Raw genomic sequence first — 27,113 nt, forward strand, 5'->3', positions numbered from 1 at the left:
GCTCGGTGGGGGCCGTTTGGGGTTTTCCCTGATAGAATTCTCTGAGGTGTAATTTTCTAGAGAATCTATATGAGTCCACTTTCCAGTCTAGCTCATTAAAGCCCACCGTGGGTACAAATGAAAGGCCCTTGTTTAATACCTGAAGCTCTGTTTCTGTCAAACGTCTCTGAGAAAGGTTGTATACTACTGACCCTGTTGTTGGGTTCTTTTTAAGTATCCTCGTGTTCTGGCCTCCCCGACGGGTGGCCGTCCTCGTCCTCGTCCTTTTTTGCCCTGGTTTTTTGGAAACGCCCCTAAAGGGGATTCAGCAATGATGGTGGCTCCTTCGGAGTCTACTTGCGGTGCTTCTGTTTCGCTGTTTGAAGAGAACATGGCTCTTGATCTAGCCTCTCTTCTCTTGCGCCAGGATTGGTATGGTTGTTTTTTGGCATATTCATGCCCTCCCATGAGCCATCTATAAACTTGATTTTGTTCATAGTCATCTCGGACTGTTTGAAATTTGGCCCTCTTGAATTTTAGCAGTTCTCGGCGATAGTTATCGCACTGGGATTGTAATTTAGGGAGCCAATCCTGTGTAGTGTCCTCCTGCAGGATGTGGATGTTTTGGTGTTCATATTTTTGGATGTCTTCTTTGGTCTTATTAAGTTCTTCAAATGTACCGTATAGCACGCATAACAAGTGACCCAGATAAATTATCAGAAGAACTTGACAAAACAATCAGAAAGTTCTGGGAAAGAGGATATGACTATAAGGATCTGAGCAACACCAAAAGAGAAATTATGTTGATACCCAGGTCACAGCTATTGACCACCAAACAGCGCAATGCAAAGAACATCATGCCATGGGTGTCCAATTTCACTACTACAAGCCGAATATTAAATCGAGCCACTAGAGCCCTATGGCCGATAGTTGCTACAGACAAGACCCTTACAGACCTCAAGGAAGTAAAACCTATGACCGTGTTCCGAAAAGGTAGAAACATAAGAGACTATGTAGTCCACACGGACATATCTAACTTTAACAGTGAAACTACCAGGACACACTTCCTAAGTAAGCCAAATGGCTGCTACAAATGCCCAAAATGTGTCACTTGTTCACACATGATTGTTGGTAGCACTTTCTACAACTCCGCCAAAACCCAGTCATATAAAATTAAGCACGTCCTAAATTGCATGTCCACCCACGTAGTTTACATGGCCACATGCCCATGCCAATTGATGTACGTGGGGAAGACCACTCGGAACATGAGAGAACGCATGGCCATGCATAGATCCACGATTAACAATGCATTAAAGGGTAAACCAGCTGACCAACCGCTGGCCAAGCACTTCGTGGACAAAGGACATAAACTATCTGACCTTAAATATATGGCCATAGACCAGATACCTGCATCACTAAGAGGGGGTGATAGAGCAGGTATCCTGCTTAAGCGAGAGGCAAAATGGATTCTCACACTGGACACATGCAAACCCAAAGGCCTCAATGAGAGACTGAACATGAATGTTTTTGGATTTAAATAGAGGGTGTCCATTTATTTATTCATTCATTCACCGTTTTGGGCATGTTTTTTGTCAGATCAATCCATGCTGCATTGTTCCACATTGTACCCCCAGATATATTTGTCCTATATTAACCAGTATGACCTCATCTACTTGTTGCCGTACAACCTGCTGCAGCATCCCGCTAAAGGGATTTTAAACAATCTGTCACTCCATCAGCCCACCCTGGGTGCCCACCCTTCAGGTTCTTTCCAGCAGTTGGACACAGGACCTCCCTATATCTGTCACTCACACCACTAAGGTGTTACTGCCCAAGCCGCAGCATCACCTCTCCTTACACAGCATCAGCGGGTCTGATGCGTCTTTAAATCTGTGACTAAATTGTACAGTCTTATCATGCACAGTGATCACATGTTTTTTACATTATTTACACTGTATTTACTTATGCATTTTTTATTAACAGTGCCTCAGTGAAGGGAATGGTGAGCCCGGCGCGTCCTGTCCCCGCAGCGTCTCCCGGTATCCTGGCAACAAGCCAGAGTGACGCGCCCACCATACGCGTCAGACCAGTACACACCCTCCACCTTCCGGAGTTCACCGGAAGTCACAGCAGACGCCGGGCAGCCTGATTCTCGCTGAGGCACCGTGAGTATACACTTTTATTTGGGTATTTAAACCGTTTTGTATGTTTCACTTTTGTTGCACTGTATCCTTGAGAACGGGGGGAATACGCCCCGAAACGTTGGAATAAATCTTTGATCACAGTAAACCGTGGAGTGCCGCTGCTTGTTTGAAACTGACTTCTATACATGTATCCGGAAGGCACCCACGTGTGTTGTATTGAGCAGGGGAGAGTGCCGGACTGAAACAAGAGTGTATATATATATATATATATATATATATACACCCATACACACACACATATATATACATACACACACACACACACACATACACATACACACACATATATATATAGCAGGTACAAGCGTGGCACTCCGGACAATAATAAATGAAGAAATCACACGGACAACCAAGTCATCAACGTTTCATTTCTATTATAAGAAATTTCGTCAGAATACAATAAGAGTGCAAATCTTACCTTATATCAACCAAGTCATCAACGTTTCATTTCTATTATAAGAAATTTCGTCAGTATACAATAACAGTGCAAATCTTACCTTATATCCCCCCCCCGCAATCAATGCTGAGTACATCCGGCACGTTTGGAAACCGCGCCGTGCCGCCGGTACTGTGACGTCATCAGGGCCGCGTCTGTCCACAAGGCTACGTGGTGACGTGTCACCATAGCAACCCGACGCCTGTACGCAGGAGTGGTGCCATGGCAACCGGACGCCCACGGGCTCATGTGTCAGACACTTGCAATAACGTTTCAAGCAGTGATCGGGTTTACGGCGCAATTCTCCCAGCAGTGTCGGTCATGCCAACAAATATATACATACAATCACCAAAAATAAATCAATACCATACACAAAATAATAACAAATAGAGCATATATGTTGAATTAGCTGGAATGATGAAACCGAGTATATTTACAAACTGTATGCTAAAGAGTAACTATGTTGAATGCAAATATCAAGTTAATCATACATCATAATGTTAAACATCGGTTCCACTATCACAACAATGTCTCTAAATAAAGACTCCAGAGCTATTAAGAGCAAAAAATTGCTCAAACAGGGCTAATACCCCGCATAATCAAGTAATAGCCTAGAAATAGATATAAAAATACAAGCTAAAACACATCAGCTATTTAAAGACGGAATACAATAACCGGGACTCCCAAAACTCACTGTACAACTAGCGTCGCAAGAGTTATTAATTAAAACATGATAATGTAATGTTTTCATTAAGATCCAAGGGTGCAATCACCTTGAGTCTATGGATCCAAGAAGCCTCTTTGCGTAACAACATTTGGCCTCTATCCCCACCCCTCATTGATGGAGCTACCCAATCGATGATGCGGTATCTTATTAAAAGTGTAAGTTGTGTCGACACTCTACAAAGTGGCGAGCCACCGGCTGCTCACTGGTACCCTGTTCAATTGCTGATCTGATAGCAGACCTGTGGGCCGTCATTCTCTCCTTAAACTTACATACGGTCTTGCCAATGTATGCAAGACCGCAGGGACAGATAATCTGGTATACAATGAACGATGTCTCACAAGTAAAATGGTCCTTTATAGTATACACAGTGCCGTTATGTCTAAAAGTGCTAACAGTAAGGAGATATTTGCACATTGTACATGAGCACTTGAAACAACCTGGTTGTTTGATGGCCAAAAAATTGTTTGGGTTACTTGCTTTTTTGGTGACATCCGATTTTACCAGTAGGTCACGTAAATTCTTTGGTCGTGAGTAACAGGGCATGATTTGCATAGATTTTAAACCCAAATCCGGATCAGACTGGACAATGGGCCACAGTCTTCTTGTGTTCTGTAACACAAGGTCAGATTGGCAGTGGAATCTGTTTACCCAAGGTAATTTATTAGTTAATTCTTTGGATATTGCTTGCAATAATAATTGCTCACGTGGGATCAGCATTACTCTCTGCTTGGTTCTAATAAGGGCTGTCAACTCATACCCTCTCTTTACAAACCTAGCAATCAGGTCATCAATTTGTGTCGACGCATTTACACAGTCGTCATTAATCCGTCTGATTCGGAGCATTTGGGAATAAGGGAGGCTATACTTGAATTTCTTGGGATGGCAACTGTTACTATGCAAAAAAGAGTTGCGATCAGTGTCCTTAGAAAAAACAGTAGTATGTTTCGTCCCCTCAGTGATCGAAATTCTCACATCTAAAAAATCTATCACATTAGGATCAATTTTGTAAGTGAATTTGACCGGGCTGTCACTGGCATTATGGTCAGACATCAGATCACAGAATTCCCCTTCAGTGCCCGACCACAGCAATAGCAGGTCGTCTATGAACCCTGTGTAAAAGAGGATTTTATCGGCAATTTGTCTCTCAGTGAAGAAGATGGATTCCTCTACCCCAAACATGTAGGCATTGGCATATGTGGGTGCCACCGACGACCACATTGCACAGCCTCTAGTCTGGAGGTAGAAGGCCCCATCAAAAATAAAATAATTTTTAATCAAAATTAATTCTAAAAGAGCAATCAAGATCTCAATCTGTGTACCATCAAATAACAATAACCTTTTGACCACTTGTAATCCAGCCTGATGCGGAATCACCGTATACAGGCTGGTTACATCGGCTGTAATCAACAACACATTATCCAACTTCCCTTCCAAAAACTTTAAAACAACTTGCTGAGGCTCCTACATGCTGTACAAACGAGTTAGCCATACAAAATCTCCAAACATTCTGCAAACGACAGGGTGACTGCAGCCCAATAAGGGGGGGAAAAAGAAAAAGAGGAAAGGGCTTGTGACTGTGGGCCTTATTCTAGTTCACTCTTTCTGACAAAATCCTTCTTAGATGGACAAAACCATGTGAACTGCAGGGGGGCAGATGTAACATGTGCAGAGAGAATTAGATTTGGGTGAGTTATTTTGTTTCTGTGCAGGCTAAATACTGTCTGCTTTATTTTTACACTGCAATATAGATCTCACTTTGAAGTAAAACCCCACCCAAATCTAATTCTCTCTGCACAAGTAACATCTGCCCCACCTGCAGTGCACATGGTTTTGTCCAACTAAGAAGGAATTTGTCAGAAAGAGTGAACTAAAATAACCCCCTGTGAGAGGATACCTTTGTTTTCTATGTGAGACACTTGAATTCCACTTTATCATCAGAGTATACTCGGCGTCCATACACTAAGGAACTAGCTCACTCACCAAATAATGGAGATATTCGCTGCTAAGGGGCAGTGAGGGGGCTAAGGGGCCCCTCTCCTCATCTCTTTACTGATATTCTCTGCTTGTGACACACTAAACGAAGCTGGTGCTTTTTGTACATCAGATTAATTGGTGCCCCCTTCCAAGGAGCTAAGCAGTTCACCAAGTATGAGTCGTGCAGCTTGGTTTCAAAATAGTCGCATCATTTGCATACGTCAGCACACGAGGAGCTACCACTTGCTACCATTACCTGAACCGGTTGCTACTCATAAGTACAAACATCCTTGATTAACAAGAACATCAGTTGGCTGTCTGCATCAGTCTAAAATGGGCAAAACAGGTAACACCTCTGCAGCGGCTCGCCTGGAAAAATTTGCTTGATCACAAGGTGGTAATACATCACATACCCCCACCACGACCCCACAATCTACCCCCTCCAAAAGTAAAACATCACCGTCATCGTCCGACAACTCTCTTCATCAGATACTTTAAGCTATTACAACTTCTGAACAGCGGCTGTCAGAACAAATACAGGGGATTCAAACAGACATCTCGCTTATAAAGGGAGATTTAAAGAAAACAGTAGAAAGGATCAATGCAGCAGAGATGCGGATCTCAGCGGTTGAGGATAATAACAGCCATCTGTCCGTCAAAGTCAATAAACTTTCCCAACAAGTAGCCGAGATGAAGGCAAAACTTACGGATATTGAAGGCCGAACACGTAGAAATAATTTACGCCTTGTCAGAATTCCGGAAAAAGAAGAGGGAGCGGATGCACCCAAGTTTATACTGGAATGGTTGATCGCTAAATTTGGTCAAAATGCATTCTCAAAACAGTTTGCAATTGAGCGAGCGCATAGAGTCCCACTCAAGCCGTTTCCACCTGGCTCTCCTCCTCGGACATCATTAGTTAAATTTTTAAATTTCCAGGATGGAGATGCGCTATTACGCTTAATTCGTTCTAAAGGCCCATTAGAGTATAATGGAGCCCAGATTTCTGTCTTCCCGGACTTCGCATTGGAGGTACAGAAGGACAGGGCGAAATTAATGGAGGTGAAAAAACGACTGCGTGAAAGAAATTTGAAATACTCCATGATTTTTCCCTCCAAACGCCGGGTGATAAATAACGACAATACTTTATTTTTTCAAACCCCTCAAGAGGCTGCAAAATGGTTAGACAATTATAGTCCGGGGCCGTGATCACTGGCAGAAGGCTAGGTTTTTTTTTTGTTTTTCTCTTCTTTGAAACTATGAATTAAATGCCAGGGAGCTCCCCCCGCATCTTGGTGGCTTACTCTTTGTTTGTGTTTTTTAGCCCCCAAAGCGGTAGTGAGGAGTGTCTTATTATTATAAAAAAAAAATGTCATCCTTTTTTTTTTCTTCTCTTTTTCTCTTTTTTTGTGGTGTGTAAGATTGGGAGGATTCAGTATTGAATCCCGGCGGTCGGGATCCCGGCGTTCGGAATCCCGACAGCCGAAATGCCAACAAGGGTGGGACGTGGATCGCCCCCCTTGCGGGCTCGCTGCGCTCGCCACGCAGTGGGCCCGGTGCCTCGTTACGCTCGGCACACTAATTTATTTTCCCTTCAGGGGTGTCGTGGACACCCACGGAGGGAGAATGTGTCGACATTTCGGTGGTCGGGATTCCGAACGCCGGGATCCCTACCGCCGGGATTGTAACTGCGTCCCGATTGGGAGGGGTATTTTTGTGTAGAGGTATGCCTAGGTCGGGGAGGTATACAGGGTGGGGGGGTTGGGATTTGATGTATTTCGGGATATATTGTCATTTGATTTAATTGTGACATTGCGCTTGTTTACGTGCTATTATAGTCAACGAATTGTTTCAACAGAAAATAAAGAGTCATGGCCGCACATTTCAACCAAGGTATGAAGATAAAAGTACTAACCTGGAATGTTAAGGGGTTAAATTAAAAAATAAAACGATCTCTGGTTTTGAATCAACTTAGGAGATATGGACCAGATATTATCGCCCTTACAGAAACTCATCTGACTGGGGCGAAACAAATGGCCCTTAAGAGACCTTGGGTTGGATATGCCTGCCATGCCTCTTTCACTTCCTCTGCTAGAGGAGTCTCATTGTTAATTAAAAAAACACTACCATTTACATGTAATAGGATATGGGTAGACCCAGGGGGTTGTTATATTTTCATCGACTGTGTAATCTACGCAAAACAGTTCATAATACTGTCAATATACATACCACCACCCTTTTCATATAAAATCTTGATAAAGGCTGTAGAATTTGCTGCTCTATCTCCTAACTCCCCAGTAATATGTATGGGAGACTTCAATAATATCTTAGATCCCCAATTAGATCGGTGGCGAAGTGGTAAAACTGGAACAGTTGGGGGAAATAAAGGGTTCGCAAGTTTCATACAAGATATAGGCTGGGTAGATCCATGGTGAATGATTAACCCCACCGTCCAGCAGTTCTCTTGCTTCTCCTCATCATACTCCACATTTTCCAGGATTGACTTTATACTAGTTTCTAGAGTTCTTACTCCTCAAGTTCATAAGATTGAATATAAACCGAGAGGTATCTCGGATCACTCGCCAGTATATATGGAAATCTCGCTGGAAGATGACCATGGAAGTCGTTTCTGGAGTTTTACTTCTAACTGGTTACATCTTATTGATACCAAGATGAACCTAGTTGCGCAATGGAGCGAATATTGGGAATTCAATCAAGGTTCGGCCACTGCGCCTATATTGTGGGACACCTTTAAGGCCTTCCACCGTGGTACTTTACGGAAGGGTATAGCCAAACTAAAAAAGGAGAGTAGGGCGGAAATACAGGAGAAGGAGGAGATCTGCTTGGTTAGAGAGGAAGAATACCTGACAAATAACACTGAACAGGCTTATCAGTCCTGGCAACTGGCCCAAAACGCCTGGTTTGATGCAATAAAAGCAGAAAATTCCAAAATGATGCTTTTTAAATCACAGCTTAGATATCGGCATTCAGATAGATCAGGCAAACACCTTGCCTTTTTGACACGGGCGGAACAACCCTCAAAAACAATAAATACGATCCGCAACGAGGCTTGGGAATTAGTAAGTAACACGCCACAGATTGGTGAAGCATTCAGTTCCTATTTTAAAAAAAATTACTCTAGTCACTTACAATATAATTATATAGAAATTGAGGATTATTTAAAAGATATTGCTCTTCCTGTTCTAAACATTGCCGCCAACTCAGAACTGGAGGCACCCTTAACTATCGCAGAAGTAATAAAAGCAATTGGAGAGTCTCCCAGCGGGAAGGCCCCGCGACTAGATGGAATACCAATAGAGATCTATAAAAAATACAATGACTTCCTGGCGCCTTCTCTCTTGGAGACCTTTGTTAATTGTTTTAATGAGGGGGCTATTCCAGCTACAATGTCTGAGGCAAAAATTTTTGTAATATTAAAACCCGGGAAAAATGCAATGGAAATGGATTTGTATAGGCCGATATCCCTGATATCTTCTGAAGCCAAGATTTTAGCCAAAATTTTGGCTACCGGGCTGAATCGGCATATCCATACATTGATCCATCCGGATCAATCAGGTTTTATGCCAGGTAAGGAGGCCTCTATTAATATACGCCGGCTTTATACACATCTGCAAATGATAAATGAGGATAAGAACCGACCAGTAGTGCTTTCGTTGGATGCTATAAAAGCCTTTGACGCAGTTGAATGGCAATATCTGTGGGCGGTGCTGCGAGCCTTCGGGGTAGGGCCTAATTTTATTAAATGGGTTCAACTTTTGTATACCTGCCCGACGGCCTGCGTCTCCGTCAATGGATGGACTTCTCCATCTTTCACTCTCGCCAGGGGGACCAGACAGGGGTGTCCATTATCCCCTGTGCTGTTCGCCCTGGCGATAGAGCCATTAGCTTGCATTCTAAGACAACACCCCAAAGTTATCGGTTTCCCTCTTGGGGATCGTAGAGACACTGTGTCATTATATGCCGATGACCTCTTAATATATTTGTCTGACTACAATAAATCCCTTCCTGTAGCTCTAAAGTTGATTAAGGACTTTGGTGATTTTTCCGGATTTAGAATAAACCCGTTAAAATCCATTATTTTTCCAGCCGGTCCCCCACAGAGATATTTACCATTTCCCCCTCTCCCATTACAATGGGCTACAACCTTTAAATATTTGGGAATAATGATATTATGGGACCCTAGAGACTTTGTTCATCTAAACATTCAACCCCTATTTGTGTGGCTTAAGGGTAAAATAAACTTGTGGAAAAAACTCCCCCTGACAGTGGCAGGGAGAATAAATATAATTAAGATGGTGGTCCTTCCAAAATTTTTATATGTGATTCATCAGTCTCCAATTTACCTTCCTAAATCACTGTTCAGGAAGCTAAATAGCATGTTGGTCTCATTTATATGGAATAATGCCCGTTCGAAGATTAGAGAGAATACAGATGGGGGGCTAGGTCTGCCAGATATCAGGAGATATTATATAGCATCCCAGTTATCGCAATTAAGACCTTGGTTAAAACAGGAGGAACACGGTTGGGAATACGCAAATGCTTTAGTCTCTCTTTCGGCCCCCAGAATTGACCCGATGCATAGAATTTTACAGGCAAAAAAAAAACCTATTTAGATCCCCCTTTAATAGCTCAAGCAATTAAAGTCTGGAGTGAAACTATGCAATGGATAGGCGTAGATTTTATAGATATAGATTATTCCTTAGCAGATCAACTTACAAACAGCGACTTTGTCAACTTGCAAATTAAAGAAGCCTGGTATCCCTGTGCCGTAACCAAAATTAATCAAATGTACGATCCACTAGGGTTTAAATCCTTTGCTCAAATAAGGACTGAATTTAAGTTGCCACAGACACACTTCTATCGATTCCTTCAGCTAAGGAGTGCGTTGCAGTCGTCATTTGTAAATAGTATCCCCACATTTGGGGAGTCATCAATAAAAACGATATTGAAATCTAGTAATAATAAAAAATTTGTATCAAGGCTATTTAAGACCATAGGTAAAGAAATATACAAAGACGGTTTAACAGGGTTGAAGGAAAAATGGGAATTAGATGTGGGCAATCTAAGTGAAGAAGAATGGAAGATGGCGAAAGGTTCCATAAATAAAGGCACCAATGCCCTCCGTGTCCAAGTGACGCAATTATATATATTGCATAGATCATATATATCAGCGACAAAATTATCAAAATTCTCAGGGATATCCTCGGCGACCTGCCCAAAATGCAGTCAACCATTTGGAACCTTTATTCACTTACTATGGGAATGCCAAGTGGTGGCTGGGTTCTGGGACAAAGTCAAGAGTACAGTAGCTGATACTGGGCTGAAAAAAAGAGATATTAACTCCCAAATGTTGTCTGCTAGGCATTGTGGGGGATACAATTTTGAGTAATGACATTACATATATTAATAACATTTGCTCACTTGCGAAAGTAATAGTGGGCAGATCGTGGATGTCAAAGAAAGCTCCCGATTTGAACAGCTGGAAACAACTTGTGAATTATACTATTAGACAAGAGAGATCTTTATATATTAGTCGTAATAAGTTGGTTAATTTTAACTTGATCTGGCACAAATGGATAAATTCCATCCACTACCGAGACCTTCACTAATTAAAAATAATAAAAATAAAACTCTTTTCAGATAGACACTTAACAATTAATATGAGTTACGGTATCCAGATGACACTTTTTTTTTTCTTTCTCTTTCACGAAAATATTTGTAGGAAATATTCACTATACTTCTAGATAAGGCCTAGATTATAAAGACACTGTTATAGACTGCACACAAAAATGATAAAATTTCGGCTCAATAGAGTAACTAGTTCACTAGTCACTGATTTCAATTAGGTATCAAAATTTTTCTTTTTTTTTTTATTAGATATATTTTAACCTAAATAACACTGTGACACTTCTGTGATACACTTAATTCTTTTACTTTTTTTTTTTCTTTTCTCTCTTTTATAAAAGTAAAATTCTTGCAGAAAATATAAAACATTAAAACTTTAAAATAATAGTGGGTAAGAAACATAATTTATTACTCTGTTCAAATGGGTGACGACGATAGCTTATCCTCTACTGGTTTGATAATAAGATCCATACTGTGATTCCTATAATTATAGCAGGCAGAAACCTGCCTCAACAAAATGCAGACACTCACAACTCCGGCTTACCACCCACCAGGTATAGAACTAAACACCTTCCACCAAAAATGTATTGGTCATGCAAAAACTACTATGTGGGTAATTAATAATTATTAGCAGTAAACAAGCGCAATAAAAATAAAAACTGTCACATTTTAATCGCATACACTGTAATAAGTTAAGTATATATGTAATCTTCTATGTTTTCTTTTGTGCTATTGATAAAATAATAAAATATAAAAAAAAAAATCTAACTACTGGTGAACGGTAGTTACGGGCTAATGACTCTTTGATTATACGCCCGGCTGATAAAGGGGGATCCATTGTCCTCCAGGACATTGGGGACTGTAAAACTGAGATATTACGACAATTGCATGATCCAGACGTGTATATCAGACTTAGTGGGGATCCAACCACTATGTTTACAAAAGATCTCAAGGAAGTACTGCTACTTGCCAGAGATGCCCATTTGATCTCAGAAGAGACATTTGAAATATTGATACCAGCACACCCCTTGGTCCCCCTAATATACACACTGCCAAAAGTGCATAAAGGGGTTAATCCCCCTCCCGGACGCCCGATTATTTCGGCTAGGGGCAGTTTGTTGCAACCCACGTCTGTCTTCTTAGACACTATATCGCAACCCCTAGTCCAAAGACACCCCAACTTTTTGCTGGACACAACGTCACTATTGAATAAATTAAACTGTTTGGAAGGGAAGTTGGATAATGTGTTGTTGATTACAGCCGATGTAACCAGCCTGTATACAGTGATTCCGCATCAGGCTGGATTACAAGCGGTCAAAAGGTTATGTTATCTGATGGTAAAATTTGATGGTACACAGATGGAGATCTTGATTGCTCTTTTAGAATTAATTTTGAATAAAAATTATTTTATTTTTGATGGGGCCTTCTACCTCCAGACTAGAGGCTGTGCAATGGGGTCGTCGGTGGCACCCACATATGCCAATGCCTACATGTTTGGGGTAGAGGAATCCATCTTCTTCACTGAGAGACAAATTGCCAATAAAATCCTCTTTTACACAAAGTTCATAGACGACCTGCTATTGCTGTGGTCGGGCACTGAAGGGGAATTCTGTGATCTGATGTCTGACCATAATGCCAGTGACAGCCCGGTCAAATTCACTTACAAAATTGATCCTAAGGTGATAGATTTTTTAGATGTGAGAATTTCGATCACTGAGGGGACGAAACATACTACTGTTTTTTCGAAGGACACTGATCGCAACTCTTTTTGAATAGTAACAGTTGCCATCCCAAGAAATTCAAGTATAGCCTCCCTTATTTCCAAATGCTCAGAATCAGATGGATTAATGACTGTGTAAATGCGTTGACACAAATTGATGACCTGATTGCTAGGTTTGTAGAGAGAGGGTATGAGTTGACAGCCCTTATTAGAACCAAGCAGAGAGTAATGCTGATCCCACGTGAGCAATTATTATTGCAAGCAACATCCAAAGAATTAACTAATAAATTCCCTTGGGTAAACAGATTCCACTGCCAATCTGACCTTGTGTTAAAGAACACAAGAAGACTGTGGCCCATTGTCCAGTCTGATCAGGATTTGGGTTTAAAATCTATGCAAATCATGCCCTGTTACTCACGACCAATGAATTTACGTGACCTACTGGTAAAATCGGATGTCACCAAAAAAGCAAGTAACCCAAAAAATGTTTGGACCATCAAACAACCAGGTTGTTTCAAGTGCTCATGTACAACGTGCAAATATCTCCTTACTGGTAGCACTTTTAACCCCTTCCCGACATTTGACGTACGTGTACGTCATGGCCGGGATGTACTTCCCGACACATGACGTACATGTACGTCATGACTTCAAAGTGCCACCGCGTCTACAGACGCGGTGACAGAGGGACGATGTCTGCTGTCCCTGACAGCAGACATCCTCCCTCATTGCCCGGGGGGGGGCAGCGATGCCCCCCCGTCATGGGCGATCGCTGCGATTGGCTGTTCAAACGTGAACAGCCAAAAACAGCGTTTTAATGTGTGATGTGTAAAATGTAGACTCTGCTGCCCCCTAGTGTCCAAAAAAATTAAAGGAGCTTGAAATAATGATTTAAAAATAAAGTTTAGATATGGTCTATGTTAGTTATTAACTATTTTGAGTGGTATGATTATTTGTCTCACAAGCAGAAAATTTTACATTTTGCAAATAGCAAAATGTTCAATTTTTTTATGACATTTTGGTATTTTTCACAAAAAAAAAAAACTGTATCGACCAAAATTTACCACTAATTTAAAGTACAATGTGTCACGGGAAAACAATCTCAAAATCACTGGGATAAGTCAAAGCAAAAAAAAGTTATCCCCACTTAAGTGATACATGTCAGATTTGAAAAAAAGGCCTCTGTCAGGAAGGCAAAAACATGCTGCGTCGGGAAGGGGTTAAAAATAACGGCACTGTGTATACTATAAAGGACCATTTTACTTGTGAGACATCGTTCGTTGTATACCAGATCTGTCCCAGCGGTCTTGCATACATTGGCAATACCTATGTAAGTTTAACGAGAGATTGACGGCCCACAAGTCTGCTATCAGATCAGCAATTGAACAGGGTACCAGTGAGCAGCCGGTGGCTCGCCACTTTGTAGAGTGTCGACACAACTTACACTTTTAATAAGATACCGCATCATCGATTGGGTAGCTCCATCAATGAGGGGTGGGGATAGAGGCCAAATGTTGTTACGCAAAGAGGCTTCTTGGATCCATAGACTCAAGGTGATTGCACCCATGGGTCTTAATGAAAACATTACATTATCATGTTTTAATTAATAACTCTTGCGACGCTAGTTGTACAGTGAGTTTTGGGAGTCCCGGTTATTGTATTCCGTCTTTAAATAGCGGATGTGTTTTAGCTTGTATTTTTATATCTATTTCTAGGCTATTACTTGATTATGCGGGGTATTAGCCCTGTTTGAGCAATTTTTTGCTCTTAATAGCTCTGGAGTCTTTATTTAGAGACATTGTTGTGATAGTGGAACCGATGTTTAACATTATTATGTATGATTAACTTGATATTTGCATTCAACATAGTTACTCTTTAGCATACAGTTTGTAAATATACTCGGTTTCATCATTCCAGCTAATTCAACATATATGCTCGATTGTTATTATTTTTTTGTATGGTATTGATTTATTTTTGGTGATTGTATGTATATATTTGTTGGCATGACCGACACTGCTGGGAGAATTGCGCCGTAAATCCCGATCACTGTTTGACACGTTATTGCAAGTGTCTGACACATGAGCCCGTGGGCGTCTGGTTGCCATGGCACCACTCCTGCGTACACACGAGTCGGGTTGCTATGGTGACACGTCACCACATAGCCTTGTGGGCGGACGCGGCCCTGATGACGTCACAGTACCAACGGCGCGGCACGGTTTCCAAACGTGCCGGATGTACTCAGCATTGATTGCGGGGGGGGGGGGGGATATAAGGTAAGATTTGCACTGTTATTGTATCCTGACGAAATTTCTTATAATAGAAATGAAACGTTGATGACTTGGTTGTCCGTGTGATTTCTTCATTTATTATTGTCCGGAGTGCCACGCTTGTACCTGCTATATTTTCCTTCACTGGATGTGGGGGCACCGGGCGCAGTATCCAGTTATTTTACACAGTGCCGGGTCAGCACAAATAACCACCAGTTGCTGCCCATCACGCAGAATTTCCTGAACGGCCATGCAATGCAGCTGTCCATGAAGGAAAGCAGGTGGTATTGCCACATAAGTCATGCAGGAAAAATGTCAGTCTTCGAGCGGCCCACTGGTTCCCGGGGTGCCGGTTACCCTTCGTGACCCTTGTCCGGTTCATATACTCGTGGGCAGAGGAGATGACCAGTGTACTGTACTGCAAAAGGAAACTGCACATGTTCATAAAAACCACTGCGCAGTAGAACAGTTTGATTAGGGAGGCGCATGTGATGGATTTGCTGTCCCAGCCGCAGAGGCAAATTGGTGGCCCTGGCATGGTGGTAGAGGTTGACGAAAGCCTCTTCTTCAAGAGAAAAAAACTATGTGGGGAGGATGCTGCCTCAGCAATGGGATTTTGGTGGGATCTGCAGGGAGACAGGTGCCTGCTTTCTAAATGCAGTGGAAAGGAGAGACACCACTACGCTGATGGCTGCGATCAAATCACATGTTGCTCCCGTATCTGTAATATACTCTGATTGCTGGAGGGCATACAATACAGACCAACTACAGCAGGCAGGTTATGAACATGCAAGGGTCAATCATCGATATAACTTTGTTGACCCAGACTCAGGGGTCCACACCCAAAACATTGAACGGCTGTGGCGGGCCTGCAAATGTAGAAACAAACGGCACAGAGGAATCTCCAGGCAACATTTGGAGTCATACTGTACCTCCAAGAATTTATGTGGAGGAAGAGTTTGGGCGCTGCCAATCCCTTTGGCCGTATTCTGTACGCTCCGACACTCCTGCCAAAGGCGAATTCACTGCCTTCACAGTGACTGCAGGCAGGGTAGATGCAAGGGGTGTTGTATAGCAGAACTCCACGGATTCAAACAAGAAGATTGCAGACATTGATAACAGACAACGTTTCGGAACTTTACTTCCGTTTTCAAGACAAACCCTTGACTGTTACCAGTGTCTGGTTGTTTGAATCCGTGGAGTGCTGCTATGCAGTAGCAGCTGTCAGTGAGGAGTCCGGTTCGCGCCAGCAATAACAGCAGCAGGTGAGTCAGTGTGGAGGATTTTCCTTGAGATCGATTTGCAGAGGCTCCAGGATCTTCTTGTTTAAGACGCTCAGAGAACAGTGGTGGATAACCACCCTATACGGTACACCTTTGAATTGGGGGTGTGTCTGTCTTCATGTGGTGAAGGGAGACAAAATCTGTTAAGGATTTACTGCACCATAGGCGCCCATCTCACCCTTTTTTTCAGATTTATCATACAGAGGGTTCAAAAGAACAAGAACCCACAGGAGAAGGTGCTGCCACCCGAAAGGATAGAGGGGAGTGCATATGAGACTCTACACTAGATAGTGTGAAATATCTGGAAATATCCAAAAAAATCTAGGGCCTTCCAGCGCTAGTACCATCACAAATATATATATATATATATATAGATCCAGGAGACCGGCACTCCAGCACTGTAGCAGCGGTGCAGGTGCCTTTCCAAAGAAGAAATAAAAATGTCCAAACGGCGGATGGCACTCTGCTTTCAATAATGAATGGGCGACACAAGGTGTGTAGTCAACGTTTCAGTGATCTTATCACTTTTATCCAACGCGTCCTCACGACCTTTTCATACCCCTACTATAAAATCAACTCCACGCCGACGTGGATAATGGGGGTATGAAAAGGTTGGGAAGACGCGTTCCGCCACACTTTGGGGTGGTGTGGAAAGTGGGGGCTCGCAACGCTTTGGGATTCCGTGGATAGTGGGGAGGGGCTAAAAATTGTAGTACAGTTAATGCCATCGCACCCTAAAAAAATCACATGCGATTTTGCATGAGGTACAATGGCATGTGATGCAATGCGATTCGATAAGCCCGGGGCAAAAAGAGCAGTGAATAAATTACTTAGTAAGATCGCATCGCACGCATCGTATGGCACTAAAACGGGTCATGCGATGCGATGTGATTTCCTTACGCAGAATAGCCCACTAAGCAAATTGCTTAGTGGGCGCCCGGGTACTACATAAGTACCTATTATTGTCAATTTACTTCTGATGGATAAAAATAATTAAGAATTGGGTGTTTTGAAAATAAGTTGCTAAATACACAAATAGAAAATTACATTTATCTAAAAGTATGCACGCTTTTAGCTGAAAATAACTAACCATTTCAGTGCGAAAGGCCATCTCTCGTTCCAAAGTTGAAAGGTGAGAAAAATGGCGGTCATTCTCAAAAAGTGTTGATATGTAACTCCTGTAAAAAAAAATACAATTCCATCATAATTATGTCTTGTCTTTTTCTGGATTTAAATCTCAAAACATGTGTAATGGATAATTAATGGCTAATGATTCATGTACAAACAATCACTCATAGTACAATCACAGTGAGAAACCAGGGTTCGCAAAAATGCGCTATATCCCGTATTTTACTCTAAATTGGTCCCCGAGTGGCACCTGTGATGCACCAGTGGGCTGCCCATGAGCCAGCAGCTGCTGGGACCCAATCACTGTGCAGTGGCCGCCCAACAGCCAATCACTGTTGAGCAGGTTTCACTCACTGTGCACCCTTCCGTCACCCCTACCATGTAAATCCAGTCCACTGCTGAGAGCGTTGGAGTAGGGGCTTAAAGCTGAGGTGAGCGGGCTGTCAGTGCAGCGGCAGGGGACTGAATGTGGCTGGAAGAGCTGACACACTGCTCAACTCAGAGCAGCGTATCAGCTATATCCAGTCACCCTCCGCGCAGACACGCCGCTCACCTACTCTGCTGAGCGGCAGGTCAGCTTTTCTAGTCCCCTGGGCAACAACCATAAAATTACCCCCCCCCCCCCCCAACAAGCATGTAGGTAAGCAGCACATAAGTGCTATAATGTGTGCTGTGCAAATGGTGTGTGCACTGGGCATAAGGGTGTGTGCCATATTGTGTACTGGGCATAAGGGTGTGTCGTGTAATGTGTACTGGGCATAACGGTGAGTGGTGTCATATGTACTGGGCATAGCGGTGTGTGATGTAATGTGTACTGGGCATAATGGTGTGTGTTGTAATGTGCACTGGGCATTACAGTGTGGTGTAATGTGTACTGGGCAGAACAGTGCATGCTATAATGTGTATTGGGCAAGACGTGTATGGTGTAATGTGTACTGGGCATAACGGTTTGTGCTATAATGTGTATTGGGCATTACGGTGTGTTGTGTAATGTGAATTGGTACTATTATGTACTATTATGTAGTCACACCACTTCCCCAAAAAATCATGCTTTAAATTTTTGGCGTGCGTCTTCGACGCTCATTGTCCCCCCCAAAAGGTCAGGTAGGACTCCAATTACTCTAGTTGAGGGGTCCCAGGGACCCACTATTTTGGGGTGTTTTCGCGATCACAGAGTAACAATGCTAAGGAAGAGGAGAAACAGGAAGCAGATTATGGGAAAATAACAGAAAGTTTTATGTATAATATAATCAGTGCTCCAAGTGTATGAATATTTTGCGTTCAAAGGTTGTGATTAACCTCTTTTCCTAAAATGTATTATTTTCATGATCAACTAGTTTGGCAATAGTGTCTTTCAATAAACTCTATAGTTACACAAATGAGTGAGATATTTCTAAGGAGAAAAAACACTGTAGGAAAAACACATTCTAGCACGCAATAAAGTCAATATTTTCTCATTTTATTTTTGTTTACTGTAGTTAGTGCCGTGTTATAAAAAGCCTTACCAGTGCAAAATCCCTACGAAAGCAGCTGAAACAGAAAGAAAAGAAAAATATCATGAAACAGGAACACATTTAAATGAACAATACAGATTAAAAAAAATGCTGATTATGTGAATCTTTCTTTAAATTTAAGTTATTATCATATGTACTAGTGATTCTTAGAAATATTCATTGTATATTTCTTGTAACAGCACGATTTTGGAGGTTCCAAAATACTAGAAATGTAAAGTTTGTAGAAATCCATATGAAGGTAAAAGTTTTCTATGTCCTTTTCTCTGCAAGTGTCAAGTGTCCAAAAGGTCCATACACACTGGGCGATTATGCCCAGTGTGTATGGACAGAGATGACCATCATCATCACTGGGGGGGAAAGCCACACAGTGCATACACACTGAGCAGCTTTCTCCCCGCCCGGCACTGTCACCGGGGGGCGGACTGCTTTGCATAGCGCAGCGCTATGCAAAGCCATCCACAAAGCCGCTCATCTGCTGGTGATACCCAAAGTTGTTAGATTTCCCCAATTTACTGTTCTCAACCAAAAAATTAGGAGGATCAGCAAACCATGGATTTTTAAAATGCATAATTTCCAATTCCAATGCCGTTAAAGCCAACCAAGACCATTATGGGTGATGAGATGCATTACTTAGCAGGTCTTGTTGGATATTGAGCCGACAAGGATAGCATGCTCTCAAGAAGAGGATATCGCTGACAACATTGCCAGTCTGTAGCGACAAAAATTACTGGTAGACCCTCACATCGTACCTACTGAAGCACCTGTGTCGACCAGGGTTAGCATTGTAAAAGTGTTATACATGACATAGGATGGGTGAAAATTAGAGTGATGAGACCAATATATTGTTCTTTTGAGCGACAATCAATATGTCAGTCATCAACTGGTGTGTACACCTGATATGCCTCCTGGTACCAGCCACTGGTAATCTTACAGGAGAGCAAGGTCAGCCGGTGCTGCAAAGCAGGAGAGCAGGTTACTGGGGAACCATAGTGCCCGGCAGCAGTGCAGAGAGCGGAGTCATCTTCATCTGCCGCCTGTCCTGTCATTTGAGACTGCTGCCAATTGTGGAATGAGATCTGCCTCCTCTTCCTCACCCCTCATCACCTCCCTCTCTCACTCATCTCTATTTCTAGTACTCCCACACCCAACCTGTCTCTTTCCTTTTTCGCTCTCTACCCGCCCCCTTTTCATCTCTCTCCTCCCCCATCTGTCACTCTCCCCTGCTCTTCCTCCCCTTTCTCTTAACTCTCCCACTCACCTCTCTCGTTATCTCTCTGCACCCTCTCTCTTCCCCACACGATTCCCCTCTTTACTCCCCTCTCTACCGGGTGATGTCTCTCTCCCTCTCTGCAACACCCCCTCTATTTTTCTCTCTCTACTTGACTCCTAATCCTGCTAACACCCCTCCCTCTTGCTTTTCCCTTTGTCTGACACCCTCTATCTCACACTTCCTCTTTTTCCACAAAGCCCTTTCTTATTTCTTGCTCCTTTCTTTTTTACTGTCTCTTTCTCCAACACCCTCAAGCAGGCAAATCTGCAGCAAAGTTTGGCCTGCTGAATACCATTTCTCATTCAAACTGTTTAACCCTTTGAGTGCCAAGGGAATTTTTCTAAATAGGTATGACATGTATTCAGCATAGTGACCTGTAATGTTTACCATATATAGCAGTGGTTCCCAACCTGGGGTACTAGTACCCCTGGGGGTACTCTGCAGACCAGTTGGGGGTACTTGGAAATAATATTGGTAATGGCGGAAGAAAAAGTCTCCCAATGGCAAAAGAAGTCTACCATTGCCATGGAAACAAGCCACGTTGTGTCATTTCCAGTTCATCTGCAGCGTCATCGGCATCTCCTCATGCTTTTGCCCAACCAGCAATCCACCGAGAGCTACCTGTGAACATCTGCCCCACACTGACATGGGTGGAAGAAGCATTAATCCTACAGGCGTTAGTGGGAACTCTGGAGACAATACAAAGGCAGCGGCCAGAAAAAGACGGACCTGATTCCTGACCATATACTAGTCCACGGCTACTCCTTAATATTAGGACACACATACCGCTCACTTCCATTCATAAGTACTGTGGAAATTTCAAATTGCGAGGAGGGGTACTTATAAATGAAAAGCCTAATCAAGGGGTACGGGAGAGAAAAAAGGTTGGGAACCACTGATATATAGGATTTTTTTTTCTTTTTACATTTATATAACAAATGAGAGCGGCGCTGGCATTTTTAGTCGATATTTTGTGCATCTCTCACAGAGATGTTGGCACTCAAAGTTAACACTGCATGTATTGTATTATCCCTAAATGTATATATACTATGCCCATTGCACAATTTCTAAATTTATGTAATCAGATTGTGTTGCACACAATGCTACTGTTTTGGAAACATAAATTTTGATGTGTACTCTGTTAGTTCTGTAATTCTTTCAAGCAGTTAGGCTGTGTGAATCATATTGCATTGCATCCTGCTTTAATCTGTCATTCTGGAATCACAAAGGATGAACAGAGAACAAAGAGCCTGATTCATTAGTGATCACTCTGGTGACCGATGGTGCGGCTCTGCGCATGTGCAGGGCCACTGTATGAATGCCATCGGTTACTATCACAGTCCCCAAGGCATTAACACGAGTAGGGGAGCGGGCAGGGGGGAACGCCCAGTGTTTTATGACGTCTCCATGAAAATACATCCCCTTGCATGGTACCGAATCTGAATCAGGGCCTAAGTGGGGACTGTCCATCTAAATCCATCCAAACATTGGAACATGACAAAAATTACACAACACAGATATTTCTCTCCCGCTCATCAGAAATTACGGGGGACATTTACCAAAATGGATTCGTAGAAAAAAGGTGTATTCGTAGGGAGAAATACACCTTTTTTTTACGAATTTGTATTTTCGGGATTTACAATTCCGAAAATACAACAATTCGTATACCTAAAGATGGAACATTCGAATTTGTATTTACAAATACGAATGTCTACACCATCGATAGGATACGACAGAAATCACCATTCAAAAGAATGGTGATTCCTGATTAACTAAGCAGCCGTATGGATAATACGGCTGCTAAGTAGTGTAAAACACCCACGCAAATACGACAGGAAAATACACCTTGCTTTCCCTGTCGTATTTGCTTTAAGCCTGCACGGATCAGTCAGATCCGTGCAGGCTTTAGTGTAAAAAAAAATAGAAAAATAAAATAAAAAAAATAGAAAATAGAGAACCACAAGTCCCAGCCTGCTGGGCATTAAAGGGCCCGCTGGCACTTGTAGTTCCACAGTTAAAAAAATAGTACAATAAACACACTGACACAATGAAAATAAAAGTTTAATACATACATTACATACATACTGATACTTACCTTTCTTGATCCCGTAGGTAGCCCTGGTCCTGATGTCCTGTGTCGTCCTCCAGGTCCATGTTGGTGGTCCGTGTCATCCTCCAGGTCCATGGCGGTGTCCGAGTCCGAAGAAATCCATGTTGGAGCTGTGGAAGGAAATCCTACTCACCTCGTCCTGCGCTGAAGAAGTCTTCTCTTGGTCCGACGTAATCCAGGTAATGTTCACAGCTGTCGCCGGTCCCCGCTGTCTCCGCATCGCGCTGAGGAGAGATGCTGAGATATTTCATACTCGGCGCCTCTCCTCAGGATGAATTCTATTGGCCGCTATAGTGTGTTTATTGTACTATTTTTTTAACTGTGGAACTACAAGTGCCAGCGGGCCCTTTAATGCCCAGCAGGCTGGGACTTGTGGTTCTCCAAGTCCCAGCTTGCTGGGGAGGCTTGCTGGCACTTGTAGTGCCACAGTAAAAAACAATAGTTTAATCTTTTTTTTTTACACCATAATCAGCCCAATGCCCACCGCCCAGGGGCATCGGGGACAGTACCAGGCTTCAGCCTGGTCAGGTAAGTCCTGGAGGGGAGGGACCCCTTTATTAGGGGGGTCCCCACTCCCCCAGGGCCCCTGGCCAGGCTGACTGGTCGGTAGGGTTAATGCTTTGGCCGGGGGGACTTGCATAAAAAGTCTCCCCCCGGCTGTGGCATTACCCTGCTGGCTGGTTTTGCCTGGGGCTGGTTCTTAAAATACGGGGGACCCCTAGTCATTTTGTCCCCCGTATTTTGGGAAGCAGCCCCAGAGCAGGAGCCTGGGGCTGGTTGTTAAAAATCGGGGAACCCCTATTTGTCGGGTTCCCTGATTTTTAATTACCGGCTCCGTCAGCCTGGTGCTGGATGTGGGGGGGACCCCACGCCGTTTTTTTCTTATATTTATTTATTTTTCTATTTTTTTTTACACTCTGCAGCCTGCACGGATCTGACTGATCCGTGCAGACTGCTAGAAAAATTCGTATTAGCGGCCGTATATATGGCCAGCTAATAAGAATTGTTACACCATCGGAGGGTTACAAAGCAGTCGTATCTGACTGCTTTGTAATTTCCCCTCCGGAACACGACTTTGCATACGACTAAAACAGTCGTATGCAGCCGTAGGGAAATACCAATACAAAAAACTAGGGCCCTTATTCTGGTTGGTGCGGCCGGAGCCGCATATGCGGCTCCGACCGTGCAGGCGAATCCCCGCCTTCCATACGGATCGCCACGGCCGTCCGTACGCGGACATGTGGCGGTCCGCATGAAAATGGCGGGGGATACGCCTCCACCATCTTGGAGCAGCCCCCTGCATTCGATGGTCGCCGACCATCGAAGGCAGGGCCGCACGCTCCACCAGCTCCCGCAACCATAGACCTCACGGACACTTGTCCGTGTGAAAGCATGTATGGGGGCGGGCAGCTGACATCCGGCGATGTCAGATGCCCGCCCCCAACACATGCGTCACAGCCTCATTACCATGCGTACGCCCCGCGTTTGCATGGGAACGCCCATGAAACGCGGGGCGTATGCATAATGAAATGAGGCATAGTAGCCCCTCACGCCCCTATCCACCCCCTTTGCGGCGGTAAAAAAAATTGTGCTGCGATTTCGCCTGCACATGCGCAGAGTGCCCTCTGCACATGCGCAGAGCGAAAACATCGGCGGAACGGCCGCAAGCGGCCGTTACCGCTTAGATCGGAATAAGGGCCTAGGTTTTTCATATTGGTAAATTTCCCCCTACATGTACATTTTTTGTACACAACAACCAACAAACACCACTACCAATAGATTTGCAAAGGCCACTTATGCAATTTGGGTAGATTTCATCCAATTCCGGTATATTGGGCCCTGAAAATGGACTAAATTGCACGTGTTCTATATATGAAATGACCTGATGCACAGTCCCGTGCGCATCGAGTTGGGGTTCGGACATGCTGCACATAACATATCATATGTGCAGCCATTCAGTGGGATTTCTCAACAGACGTTTTACCGACAGACATTATACTGACACCCATTGACCGACAGTCAAAGTATCAACACGGTCAATATACGGACATTCAATATGCCAACATGTTCAATGGAAAATACTGACATTCTAAGTATAGTGCATCTCCTCACTTTGGTCACTGTGCCTTGTTGCATTTGGCACACTTATTTTCCACTCTCCAGGTCCACTCGGATGGTTATGTATGAAAAAGTTTGCTTTTGGGCTAAAGTTGATTAAGACACATGTCGACCAATTGAACATGTTGGCATAATAAATGTTGTTATATTGATTGTGTCGGTATTTTGACAGTAGGTGTTTGTATAAGGACTTTAAAATGTCTGTCGGTAAATTCACCGAGATCTACCATTGGCCCACATTTTTCAAATCACTTAGTTGGTTAATACCCCGTTCACAACAGAAAATGCAGGGACCCACCCGAGAATATGGCCTAGGAATCATGCTGGGCCATTCCCGGGTTGGCCCCTTTCACACCAGAAAAGTCCCTGCATTTCCTGGTGTGTGAAGCGGTCGGGGCATAAGGACGTCTGGAGACAGGGAGGCAGTCAGGAGGCGGGGAGGAGGCATGCAGGCGGTGAGTACTCACATCGGTCGCTGGTCCTCGGTGAAGGCTGGGAATCCACACAGACGACAGGCGCAGATGACGCAGCTCTCCAGCGGCAGTGAGTGCACCAGAGAGCGGAGTCATCTTTATCTGCCGCCTGTCCTGTCATTTGAGACCACTGCCTGTGTGGATCCCTGGCCTGATAGCACACCAAGGACTGGCAATCCGGGTAAGTATCCCCTACCCCTTTCACAACGGCCAGGGTTAAAATCCAAGCAATTTTTCTGAATTTTTCACACCGGCCAACCCGTGAAATTAGGCTAGTCTAAAAGGGGTATTACAGATGCAGTAATTTCCAACGTCACATTTTCAAACATGCTGCATTCATTTCTATTATAAATCCACAGGGTACCTGAAAAACATGAACTGTTGGTAGATACAGAGGAAAGGTTTGGCCAGCCCTGAATTACACAATGCTTGTTCTTGCAAAAAACAAGGTTTACATTAGTACTTCAAAACCTGTTTCAGTTTAATGTGGATTAAAGCAAAACGGGTTTCTTTAAATAAACCCCTATCCACTATGAAAACAAAAATTAAACATTACAGTGCTATACCAGTCTTGTACAGATATATCAAAAGTATTAATGTGCCTGGCTGCGAAGGCAGGTGCACGGTCTCCATCCCTTTCTTCACAGCAGCTGCACTGTCACCCCAAAAACGGTCCAGCACATTTATGTTATCCAGACTATTCCACCAAAATGATGCACCGCTGCCCCCTACCACTGTCAATAATGGTGCAATGGCATCTGTCCAGGATGTAAGCGCACAGTTCTGCAGTCCGATGCCCTGGTTGCGATTTATGGACTTCTCTGTCTGTAGGTGAATAAGCACCAAAATTTGCACAACTTCACTGCAAGTAGTGACAATGGCATTTCTAACTCAATTGCACGAATCTCAGTTGTGCACATGAAAGTGAAGTATGCGAGTTTAAAGATGAAACTCAACCTTCTGCAAACTCACCCCTAATTGATTTTCTCACTAGTCTGGATGGGATGTGAGTTCGCAGCCTGATTGATTATCGCACAAAAACGTGGTACACAAACGAAGGCTAGCCTGTGCTCACTACGAGATTGACCCCATGCGGGCGTTTGCGCAGCGTTCTCTGGGGGTTCCCCAGAAAACATAGGTGTTCCCCAGCCGTCAAGACAGAGGGCCATAATTAGCGAACTCCTCCCATGGCCTTCACAGTGCAGAGTGTGTCCTGGGGCAAAGTAATTCGATGGTGAATGATTTTCCCAATGTATGCATGGCTGTGTACACGTTCAAAGCTGTACAGAGGGCAGGGAAGTGCAAAGGGACATACAGTACGTTTGGCAGCCACCTGCTCACTGAGCAGCTCTGAGCCCAGCCCCTTTTGTTTCCTCCCTCCTTCCTTCCCTTATTATATCTGGCAGCCAGTGACAGCTGTGAGATGAGGGAGGTGGCAGGGCTTCCCTTTACTGCTCCACTTTCCCTTTCACAATGCACTTCTCAACTGAGCTATTGCCTGGTCAAGGTGCACTGTGGAAGCATTTAAGTGAATAACCCTGGTCGACCAACCCTGGCAATTCAACCCGGGTCGCCCTGTGTATAATGGGCGAATCAGGTTCAGTGTGAAAGGGTCTGAGCTGGATCGTACCCAGGATTGTGATATGACCAGGGTTAGCATTGTAAAAGCATTATACAGGGTGTGTGCAAATTAGAGGATGAGACCAATATACTGTACTTTTGAGCGACAAATGTCAGTCACCTGATATGTCTGTGAACATCGTATCTAGTTGGTCCTGCAGCACTGCCAATGCGTCTTACAGATACATTGGCATGTCTTGCTTTGTGTACAGATGACCCAAAGACCATCTTTACACTGGTTGCCACTTTATAGTATAGAACAGAGCACCGCGCTGTGAAGTGATGGGTAGGCTGTCAGGCAGCAATTGCATGAGGAAATAATTGCAATTAACCTCATTGTGAGGTAAAGTTCAATTATATGTACAACCCCAGGAACTAACAATAATTCTTGCTAACTAATTGGAAGCTACAGCAGAGTGGTATAGCGGCATAGTTTCAGGATGCGGTCCCTCCTAGGTTGACAGTACTTAGGTCGTACACTACTGGTTAGTCACAAGGTCAACATGGACAAAATGTTGACACAAGCAAGTGCTATTTTCATACTTTACTATACAAGTGGGCATAGAGAGAATATAAACAGTGTGCCGGATGTAGCGAGGCACTGTGCCCGAAGCATGCCGACCTAATGCTTGGGTCGACCCTTTGACCAT

The 27,113-nt window shown here is 43.6% G+C and overlaps 1 protein-coding gene across 3 annotated transcripts in view; it reads right to left on the reverse strand.

Annotated features, from left to right (window-relative positions):
* DPY19L1 (dpy-19 like C-mannosyltransferase 1) overlaps window positions 1-27,113 on the reverse strand; it is a 296,815-nt gene that overhangs the window by 251,205 nt on the left and 18,497 nt on the right. For all 3 annotated transcript variants that reach the window (XM_083188462.1, XM_083188460.1, XM_083188459.1), the window contains exons 2-3: window positions 18,864-18,888; window positions 17,321-17,408 (exon numbers count right to left, since the gene is read on the reverse strand). In XM_083188462.1, the coding sequence (XP_083044588.1) occupies window positions 17,321-17,408; window positions 18,864-18,888 (113 nt within the window). The remainder of the gene's footprint in view (window positions 1-17,320; window positions 17,409-18,863; window positions 18,889-27,113) is intronic.

Source organism: Crinia signifera, chromosome 5 (assembly GCF_055691185.1).
Source record: "Crinia signifera chromosome 5, ASM5569118v1, whole genome shotgun sequence".
NCBI lineage: Eukaryota > Metazoa > Chordata > Amphibia > Anura > Myobatrachidae > Crinia > Crinia signifera.